General features: G+C 43.0%; 1 protein-coding gene across 1 annotated transcript in view; it reads right to left on the bottom strand.

The window, feature by feature from the left end:
- Positions 1–1319: 1319 nt before the first annotated feature.
- LOC117455846 (E3 ubiquitin-protein ligase TRIM39-like) overlaps positions 1320–11549 on the bottom strand; it is a 16235-nt gene continuing 6005 nt past the window's right edge. Inside the window, exon 2 of the mRNA XM_034095450.2 lies at positions 1320–3109. Within this exon, the coding sequence (XP_033951341.1) occupies positions 1707–3092 (1386 nt within the window). The 5' untranslated portion in view covers positions 3093–3109 and the 3' untranslated portion in view covers positions 1320–1706. The remainder of the gene's footprint in view (positions 3110–11549) is intronic.

Below are 11549 nucleotides of genomic sequence, written 5' to 3'. Positions count from 1 at the left end.
AATCTCACATTACAGCAACAAAATCCTGCGGTTTTTGGCAAACCGAGTACCAGAAAATATACATTTAGGTCAGTGTTAGGGGGCACTGACCCCCCCTGGCCCCCCTCGAACCGCCCCTGTGTGTAATTAACAAGGATAATCTGGTGTTTTTTAGTCGATGAGTAGTGCAGATATCACTGTAAAATCAATCGACAGTAAGGGGAATACTTACTTCCGGGTGTACAATTCTCCGTTATCCAATGAGAATGGACGCTCACATTGCGTTTAAGGGCAGCCGACACAAACGAATGCCGTGCTTCCATGAGCGTCAAATCCCGCCGCAGATGGGAATACATTGCAATCAGTTGAAAGCTATGTGCGTCCCTTTATGAAGCTGAAGAAGCCTTGGAGCGTCACAACTGCACGCCACGGACACTGACCAAACGTCGCTCCTGGGCGATTATGGAGTGAGAGTGTGTTGGTCTGGCTGCAGCATTCTGAATTAGCTGTAGCATTCTGATGGTGTTTGACAACTCTCTGTATTTTAGACCAATCACGACCAAGCCAAGTTTCAACAGACTCTACTCTTCCTACTTTTTATTCTGAGACGCGTCATGTCAGTGAGGAAATAAACATGAATACAATGAGGAAAAGAAGCAACTTGTTTTCAGTCTGAAGAAACCTCTGTTCTTGTGAAACTGATTTAATCAGAAATGTTAGTTTGTTTATTATTTGACAGCATTGTAACATATTTTTGTTCCTTTCTCATTAAATGTGATTGTTGCTGCTTTAATAATCTGAGTGACATCATTATTAATATTAATGAATAACTCTATTGTAACATACATGTTTTTATATATTGAAGTCGTGCACACATTACTTTATCTTCTCCATTATATATTTTACTTTACTATATATTATTATATTTTATTAAACGTCGCTGAATACTCAACTCTGATTGGTCAAATTAGAAGTTTAACAGGTTGTTAATTCTCGATAACACACCGCTGCCAAGAGATCAGTATTTTAGATTGAGATTAAATCCTTTAGAGTTTATAAGCGTGTGCATTTGATAATCCACGCTGAACAGCAATGGGTCGTCCTCTCTGTTTCTCCTGGGAAAACTGGGTTTAACATTTACTCTGTATTTAAATACTTAGAAATGTCTTTAAAACATTTATTTTATTCCCTGACGAAGAGGTCTGTCAGGGAGTTCATTTAAACCCAGTAACTCTGTATGTTTTATCTGATTATACAAGTTTAAAACTGCATGTAATAAAACTAATAAAAAACGCATTTTATTTTGGATCTGATAAATGATTCGCTGCTCAAACTCGCAGTTGGATTAAACATATTGTTTATTTTCCCATCATGCACAAATAACAAATGAACAATTTATAACGACATAGAATCAATAAAACAGAGAAGGTTGAACTATAGCCTGACATAAAGATCTGAATCTGGGTGAGATCATTTCAAATGTGAAGAATATATATCTCTTATTTCCTCTAAAGGAAGCAGATCAGCATATTTGATGAACATGATGTTACTTGGATAAAAGTGTCAGCTAAATGCACGTGTTTCAATTTAATAAAGGTTGACAGTATGATCAAAAAGCAGATTATCAAACTCAATAACAACAAGAATAAAAACATGTTTAGAATAAAGAGCCAGCAGGAGGACGGGTTCAGAGGTCAGTGAACGACCCCTTTAAGAGATATTTATCTCTACCCGCTCTGATCCACTGTCACACACACCTTCAGCGGTAATATCTTCACTTCATCCCCAGTGTAAATGTATGGAAACATCTTCACAGTGAAAGTGTGTGTGAAGGTGTGTATGTGTGTGTTAGTGTCAGGATCAGAGAACGACAGCTTTCCTCTGTTCCAGTCCAGATTCACTCTGACCCTCTGGAGCTTCTTCTGCAGGCTGAGAGGAGTGGATGGAGCTGGTGGTGACCATGCTGAGTATTCACCTTTATAGAAAGCTATTCTCCATAATCCAGACTTCATGCGTCCCTTCCTCTGGGCAGACTTTGCTGACACACCAAGTGCCCAGTATGTACTGTCTGTAACCTGGACATCCCAGCTGTGAGTCCCTGAGTTAAAGCCCTCAGAGCCCAGGACAAGGAGGTGATAATCAAACCTCTCTGGATTATCAGGAAGTTTCTGTCTCCCTCCTCGTCTCACTCTGGTCAGATCTTCAGACAGGAGGAGTAATGGATGAGCAGTGTTTGGGTCCAGGGTGAGAGGAGAGTAGGACACCATGTCCTTCATCTTGCTCCAGATGTTGAAGCTGAGGTTGCCCAGGTGTTTGGCCTGGTCTATCAGAGCTCCTGAGGGCAGCTGTGGAGCCTCCAGCAGGGGGCGCTGCAGCCTCTCCACTGCAGCCTTGTAGCTGTGCAGGAAGGAGACGTCTTCAGCTCTCAGCTCCTCCTCTGTGGCTCTGACTGTGTGTGAAAGAGCCGCTATCTCTCTGCTCACAGCCTCCATCTTCTCCTTCATCATCCTCCTCTTCTGCTCCTCTTCCTCCCTCAGTGCAGCCATCCTGGCCTCCTCTTCCTCTTCTAGAAACTGGTGAAGCTTCTTAAACTGCTCCTTAATCTGCGTCTCTGTGTGTTGAGCCTGGACCTTCATGTGTTCTGCTGTTTGATCAAACTTCACTTTAACTCCTTCAAAGAGCTTCAGTTTCTCCTGAAAGGGCTGCAGAGATTTCTGGAGCTCCTCTCTGAGATCCTGAGCAGCTTCATCGATGGGTGTGATTCTGTGGTTTTTGTGTGTTTTTGAATCTCTGCAGATGTGACACACTGGCTGCTGATGGTCCAGACAGAAGAGTTTGAGTTTCTCAGAGTGCAGACTGCAGAGAGCCTCTGGAGATCTCTGATCTCTCTCCAGTAAGAAGGTCTCACACAGGTTCTTTAAAGCAAAGTTGGGAGGAAGGAGATCCTTTGAATGTTTGCTCTTACAGACTGGACACTCCTTTACTTCTTTTCCATCCCACCAGGTCTGCAGACAGGCTTTACAGAAGCTGTGGCAGCAGGACAGGATGACAGGATCTCTAAAGACTTCCCGACAGACCGGACAGCAGAGATCTTCCTCTAACCTGGAAGCCATGTTGTCTCTGAGTGAAGCTGAAACACAGCAGACAGGAGTATACAGTCAGTCATGGCTCCCCTCCCCCTCCTCTAATGACTTCACTGAAATTCACTTTTGGCGCTTTTCCACTGCAGGACCTAGCACGGCTTAGCACGGTGTAGTTTGGCCCGGCCCGCTTTTTTTGCTTTTCCGCTTGGGGTAGTTCCGGCTCACGGGTACTTTTGTTCTGGTCCTCGAAAATCGAGGTTCCTACCGAGCCAACAACCGAGCTGAATATGCTAAACTAGTGACGTAAACACTCCCGACTGCTGATTGGTCAGAGAGAATCGTCAAAATCGTTGCGCGAGACAGTCCCCAAGCACCATTTTTAAAACAGACGAACTACCGTTAAACAAATCCATAAAGAAATGGCAGCAACAACAAAAAACACGCCGTGGTCGTTTGACGAGGTACAGACGTTACTCCATCTCGTTGCGGATGAAAAAATACAGCGGGAGCTCGACGTCGCAACGCGAAACAACGTCTAGACTAGGCAACGGCTGCAGGATGGTACGTTTTTGCTAACACTCTGTTCTTTGCTTGAAAGCGTTGTATCCCGATCTATTGTAAAGCTCATTTCTAACAAACATGCCTATTTTATCCTTACATTACAGAAACCAGCTCGAGTGCGCTAGAATTTGAAAATACACAACCGGAACAAATCTGCCACTTCCTTACAGAGCCCCTCCTCCAACACACACAAACGCGCACATGTTTTTTAACATGAGTGTGTGCGGGACGATTTCCCTTCGATTCTATTGGCTCTAACGGTCAGAAAGAGATGTCACATGTGTCAATCGAAGAAGGGGGGCCAGAGATAAGGAAAATCCACCCAAATGGCCCCAGAAGAGGTTTGTTTTGCTATATCCGTCTAAAAAGGTCAAATATCACTTGTTTTGCATCAATCTTGATACAGGGTACTTATTATATGTTGTACTTTGGATTCCTAAAGCTTTTAGTCTACTAACCCATCATCCAAGGTTAGTTTTCACTGTAAGTGCAAAATATGTTTTGGACGGACACTATAATCTACAGTTTTTTACCATGTTCAATCTGAATTTTATTTAAAATAAAGAACATCTATATTGAATCTGACTTTTCTACATCCAACTCACAGGTTTATCATTACGTTGAGAAAAAAGATTATTAATGTAACCCTTTTAGAAGGGAAGATATGGTCATTTGTTCTGGGAATGTCATTTTCAAGCCTGAAACCTGAAAAACAGGCTGAGACACTCCCTGAGTTACATGAGAGGAGACAGCGTTCAGCAGAGGAGGCGTGACAGAGCTCCTCCCTCACCTGACTCACCTGAGATAAACCAGGAAACAGTTTGTTATTCTCCCTCACTGCAGAGAGACAGACCGACTGAAAAACAGACGATCAGATTCACCTTCAGACCGCCGAACAGCCGATCGCCCCGCCTACACTGCGTCGTTAACTACCCCAGTTACTAACTGTAATGGAAACGCAGCTTAAAGTTCCCATGTCATGCTTTTCTGGTTATTACCCATCCCCTTGGGTGTTATGTAGCTTTTTCTGCATGTAAACGGTCTGCAAAGTCACAAACCCTCAAAGTACAACCTGTAGCGAGTAAACTCTAACACTTTATTTTTCCATTTTTTTCTTTCTGGGTACAGTGACGTCACCATATCCAAATGGACCAATCCGTGGAGGTCCTCACACACCAGGATCCCTTGCAACACTATCAAACGCAGTGGGGGGACCTTTAGCGTTGAGCATAGAGCTACCTGAACGTTGGTCATAGACGAGTTGGGATTGCGGAGAAACACTTGTAGTGGACATTTTTATTATATCCTTATATGCTTAAACCAAATGCTTCTTATTTCCTGAGATGTGCTTTATTCTTCTATTCTACTCTCCTTTGGGTTTATTCCCAGGCGCTTCAAGGCCACACAGCTGCTTTGGCTACTGGGAGACTCATACACAGTCACACAAGAACTTCCCTACTCTGAGAACAGTTATGCTATCTACAGCTCAAGGCCAGGTGTCTAATAACAATGTGACCGTGTGAACACAAGAGTTATAACATTCCCACTCTTTTTCTATATAACCTCTGCTTTTTCATTGTACTGCGCACACTCGAGCAGACTATCATATACTCTGTTCGACTTGTGTCTATATTATTATTGTATCATGTATTTGAAGCTTCAAATAAATAACCAAAAAGACAGCTCTGCTCGATTCACCATTTATTTGTTTTGATCACTTTGACTTGTACTCTCCAGCTGTGTTGGGTCCTAGATTTCCATAACAAGTGGCGTTGTCGGCAGGATCTCTGCAAGTTCGATTGGGGACACCTCCGGACGCTGGTGGTCGCTCCAGGATCCTCGGATCCTCCTCTACCTCGACAGAAACCGTACGGGACGAGAGGACCAGCACCGGGGTGGAACCGATTGACTTCACGAGATCCAACGAACTCAAAGGGCTTTCAATACTCGGTGAGATGTACAGAGTCTAAATTGTTTAAAGTTAAACGTAATTAAACTCGACATGACATTTATGAGAGGGACTGCTCGAAAGTAGGATATTTGGGATATCTGTATCATCGACGGATGAAAAAATAGTGTTTTGGTAACACGGGTGTTTTGGTAACACTTAAAGACTTTGTTATGGGAGCAAAGCAGGGTAGGGGATTTGTACATTCTCCTGAGGGTCCGATTATGGATGTCATGCGAGCAAAATATGGTGAAGACAGTCTGTCTAAATTAAATATATGGATGGAAATGTTCGGATTTCCTAAGGGAGGTTTTTTGAGTAAATTAAAAATCACGAACCTAAAGAATAAATTACAAGAGTATGAAGATGGAATGAAGGGTAAAAATAAAGTTAAAGTAAAAGACTTATAGAAAACTGGACACTCACAGAAAGTGTTTATAATACTGGGGAGTAAAAAAAGGCAGTTGGCCTTGGGCATTAAAATACAATATTAAGGTTGAAGATGAATGTGAAGAAAAGAAGGAAAATACATTATTTCCAAAAGACATGTAAACCCCAGACATCTCTGTGTCCTTCCATTGCAGGCCTGAATGACCTCTCCTCGACTCTGGGTATCCCTTCCTTCCTCCGGCGTACAACCCTGGCAATCCGGTTGGAACACCTCAACCACCTACACCGCCACTACAAGTCCCAGCCATGCAGTCAGCGTCAACTACAAGCTCGTCCACCCCCATCAGGCCCAAGTAGATGGGGACAACGGCGGGATAAACAAACCCGATGCCCTAGGAGACCAAGCAGGTGTTTGGGAGACACACCTCAGTAATGCCTTTCTCAACGGACTCACAGACACAGCGCAAGCTAAGCAAAATGCTGGCCGCTCACAATACCGAGGGAGAGGCAGAGGAGGTTTTCAGAGGCAGAGGACGAGAAGCAAGACCTTCAAGTGTGGCAGTGTTGAACATTGGATTATGGGACTGCTCACAGAACACTGGCAGTGGAGACAGAGGGGGACAGCAAGGACGGGGCCACCATTCACAAAGACTGACCTACACCAGATGGGGAGGAAGGGGCCCAATCGAGCGAGACGGAAATTCAGCCAGCAGCATCTAACCAGAGAAGTGACACACACACACACACACACACACACACACACACACACGCACACACGCACACACACACACACACACACACACACACACACACACACACACACACACACACACACACACACACACACACACACACACACACACACACACACACACACACACACACACACACGCATCATACATGCTATTGAGAAATTAGAAGAATTAGAGAACATGTCTGTGGTTAAAGAGGGTACATATTTGAAATATGACAGTGAATGTTTGCATTAAGAAATGTCCCACACTGACTTTGGCAGTCATGGGTGTTGATGTTACATTTTTGGTTGATTCTGGGGCTACACATTCTGTGGTAAAAAAGGGCAGATTTGCCTGAATGCAAATGTAGTGATAGATTTATTCACTCAATAGGAGCTGGGTAACTGTAAAGGAGAAGTTTCTGTACCACTTCAGAGTAAAGACAACGGTGATGACAGTCATCCATTCCCACATCATTAAAAAAACAGTTATTTTATCATCTGTCTGCCCAACACATTTACTGGGCAGAGATCTGATTCTCCGGTTCGGCTTGGACCTAATTTTTCCACAAATGAGGGTCTTAAAGTCCGACAGCCATCTCCTACGATGGTTCAAAAAAGTGTCATTTGATGATAAATAACTGGTGAATGTGTATCAATGGGCTGCTGACATATCCTGATTCTCAGGCGTTGTTGCGTTTGACTGATCAACGTGTTTTTCCACCTGCTGTGTGGAGGCTTCTCATTTGCATTGTACTACTAACGTGGTTGAAAGATCCGTGTAAATGCTATGATGAGAGTTTTTCTGTTAGAATGTGTGAATGATGAGCTCATGTTTAAAACTATGTATTGGAGTTTGCTGGTTCTGTTACACTCACACCCACAACCACACAACACAAACTGTGTCAAATCCCAGGGGCGGTCCACACATTTCACTAGCCAGGGGGGCCCACTGACAGATGAAGGGATTTTGGTCCAATCGTTAAAGATTGGGAGTCAGTCACTGATTGGGCACCTACACACACAGAATATGTCATGTACTCTATGTCACGTGACGTGTATCAAATGAAAATGTGCACGAACGTAGCCGTTCTGCGCACATTGCTGTTGGTTGAGGATGATGAGGTAATTCTCATATCTCTGAGCTTCCTGCCGCGCTTTCAGATGTGCCATACTCACTCTGGGCAGCTCACAGATATGACGTAGGTTTAATGTCCACGTTCCGTCCCGTACCCATTTAAACGTGAAGCTGTTGATGGCATTCGGCCAGTGTTTACCTCTCTGCTTAAACAAGGGGTCATTATTCCGTGTAACGATTCCAGTGTTTCCTGTCAAAAAGATCAGAGACAAACCTCCTGACGAGTGGAGATTTGTCCAGGATTTACGATGTAAATGCAGCTGTGCATGCACGCTCATCCGGAATCCTTATCTGATTATTTCCCAAGTTCCAGCCTGTGCAACATATTTACTGCCATAGATGTCTCAATGCATTTTCAGTGTTCTGGTACACAAAGACAGTCCATTTTTGTTCACATTTGAATATAATGGTAAACCTTACACATTCACACGTTTGTGTTAAGGCTAAATGGTAAAAAAGTCCAATATGTACAAAGAACAGTTACATTTTTGGGTCATGTCATTTCAGGAGAGGGGAAAACGGCTTTCAGATAAGCGCTTTCATCATTGGCTGCTCTGCCAAACCTGTCACTAAGCGACGATGATGTCACTCTTGCGTATGTGTTCATAACACAGAGCTGTTGCTATGCTTGCTGTGATGTACATTAGTCGTTCTCTGCTTGTAATTATGCCGTTACAAGCTTCAAAGTTGTATTTATCATCTGAATTTGCCGAAACAAGTTTAATATTCTGAAAGCCAATACTTTGTTTATTCGAAAACAGATGAAAACAAACTGTCTTTTATATAACATGGAAGTTATACAAGTAAAACTACACGTTGCTTTAATCCCATGTAATTGTAGAATGAACACAGTCTTCCTTTGAAGATGTATAAGTCAGGTGTCTTGAGTAGTCAATATTAATCATTGTACACATTAGTACATATTATTTTCCACTTGTTACCATTGTGAGTCAATTTGTATGCAGCTCTGTGTGATTTTGTAGCTACAATTCAGACTAATACACTACCAGAAGTGGAATAAGTACTCAGATATTGTACTTGAGTAAAGGAATAAGTACCAGAGTGTTACAGTAACAGTCCTGCATTCAAAAGGTTCCTCAAGTAAAGTAGAAAAGTATTATCAGAATATAGTGAAAGTAAAGACAGTAAAAGTAGTCGTTGTGCAGATTGGTCCATTTCAGAATAATATATATGATATGTTTTATAATGATTGATCATGAAAGTGTTCTCAAAGCTGGTGAAGGTGCAGCTAGTCTGAAGTACTTTGTATACTGCAGGGTAGCTTGTGGATTTACTCCTCTGGAACTAAAGTCTGATTTAACACTTGATTATATTTCACATCATTCATCCACATCTGTGAAGTAACTAAAGGTATTACATACATGTAGTGGAGTAAAAGTACACCATGTACCTCTGACTTATGTTCACTGCCAATCTAAAAGGACCTCAAAAATAGTAATCAATAATGTATTGAAAAGTTATTTGCTGATTGGTTTTTATATCGGCTCAGCCAGGTTATATGGAGGCCCAGTCTACGTACACTCTAAAACAAATGCCTTGGCTTACAAAGAAATCAAGGCAATAGGTTGCATCGATGGTTATTGAGTTAAGACAACTTCTATTGAAATGTTGTTAAAGCAACAAAGTTATTTGGGTTAGGGGAGAAGGCTTCTCCTCTACAATCAGAGGTGTTTTCAATACCACTTACTTAATAATTGATAGCATAACACAAGTTTTTAAGTTGATTACTCCAAAAGTTCCAACTTGTTTTTTACCGTATGATTTAAATGTAATCTTAAATTGTATGTACTTAATTACCACATGTTGAACATGAACACATGTTTTTAAGTTGACACATTTAAAAATTAAGTTGCTCCAAATAATATTGTATTCAATAGGGTTTTTTCTCTTAGCTTTTTCATGTTTTTGCCTTTAAAGAAAGAAATTAATTGATTCCACAACAAATATATTAGGCAATTCACTTTTTATTTTTGAACTGCAGGTGTTTATTTCAACACATGATGTTTCAAAAGGAGAGACTTCATTTAGTTTGAACATTGCCTGAAGACGGTTGACGAACTTCTCATGGTGTGCACACCTAGACCGGACTTAAAAGACAGACAAGTTTTTTATTGTTTAAACTTAAAAGACGTTCCTCTGACCAACGCTGACCTCATTTTGTATGTTGATGGGTCTGCCTCTCGCGACCAAGGGGGCACTAATCGGGTGGGTAATCGCAAGCAGTACAGACCCAGTTTCCCTAGGAAATGCGTCTGCTGACTCAGCCGCAAAGGCAGCTGCTCTGATTCCTCTCGCACCTCACGCACACTCATTTGTTAAAATCCCTGTCTCCTCCTTCACTGACAAAATGTCATCACTGACTTCCATGCAGCAGCTAGCTACGCCAGTTGAGAAGGCTCAATGGAAGGCTGCTGGGGCTGTTTTTGACCTAACCTCCAGCATCTGGGTGGGTCCAAATTCATTTCGCTAAGTTGACACATGGGTGGGATCATGTGTCAAAAGGAGGGATGTTAGAGTCTATCAATCAGGAGTGGTTCACAAGGGGGTTCACAGTAACAGCTCAAAAGCACTGTGAAGCATGCCTAATCTGCATTATGCAAAATTCTGGTAGACCAGTAAAGGTTACAGGACCCGGAGCACATCCACCTCCCACCAGGCCATTTGAGCACCTAATGCTGGATTTCATTGAGCTTAGCCCATCAGAGGGTAAGAAGCACTGTCTGGTGGTGGTCGACATGTGGTCCAAATGGGTTGAAGCTTTCCCAGTAAAAGCACAGACAGCAAATGCTGTGGCAAAGGCACTACTGAGGGAAATCATTCCTAGATGGGGACTACCAGACAAAATTTCTAGTGACAACGGTTCACATTTTGCTAATGAGGCCATTACGCAGATAGGAGAATACATGGGCATGGACATCAGAAAGCATTGTACCATCCACAGAGTGGGGGTGGGGTGGAAAGAGAGAACGGCACAATAAAACAAAAAATAGCAAAATGCTGTGCAGACACAGGTCTGTCATGGACACAAGCTCTGCCCATTGTGCTGATGTACATGCGGATGCGGAAAAGAACACGGAGTCAACTCAGCCCATTTGAAATCCTTTTTGGGGCTCCTCCACAGATTGGACTCAAGGCTCCAGGATGTCCTCTTCCCTCCACAACTTTGTGTGAGGATGCTATGTTGTCATATTGTGTTAACCTATCATCCACTTTAGCGACTGCCACTGGTCCACTTCACCATCTCCAACCCGGCGATTTCGTGCTGATCAAGGATTTCCGGAGAAAGAGCTGAAATCCAATCGTTGGCAAGGTCCCTACCAGGTGCTTCTCGATCACCCAGACAGCGGTCAAGGTCGCCCGAGAGAGCTACGTGGGTCCACGCCAGCCACTGCAAGGGTCGTGGTCACAGGAAAGGAGAAAACGGTAGAACAGAAGACGACAACAAGTGATATGTCCAAGTCCCAGACAGATGACAACAAGTGACTGATGTGTCCAAGTCACCAATAGAAACAGATGACAACAAGGGACGTGGTCCCAAGTCACCATAGAACAGATACCAACAAGTGACGTGTCCAAGTCACCATAGAGCAGATGACGCCAACAAGTGACGTGTCAAGTCACCAACTAGGAAAGATGACAACAAGTGACGTGTCCAAGTCCCACCAACAGAGACAAGATGACAACAAGTGACGTGTC

The sequence above is a fragment of the Pseudochaenichthys georgianus genome, chromosome 12, assembly GCF_902827115.2.
Source record: "Pseudochaenichthys georgianus chromosome 12, fPseGeo1.2, whole genome shotgun sequence".
In the NCBI taxonomy this organism is placed as follows: Eukaryota; Metazoa; Chordata; class Actinopteri; order Perciformes; family Channichthyidae; genus Pseudochaenichthys; species Pseudochaenichthys georgianus.
This window is presented reverse-complemented; position numbering and strand designations above follow the sequence as displayed.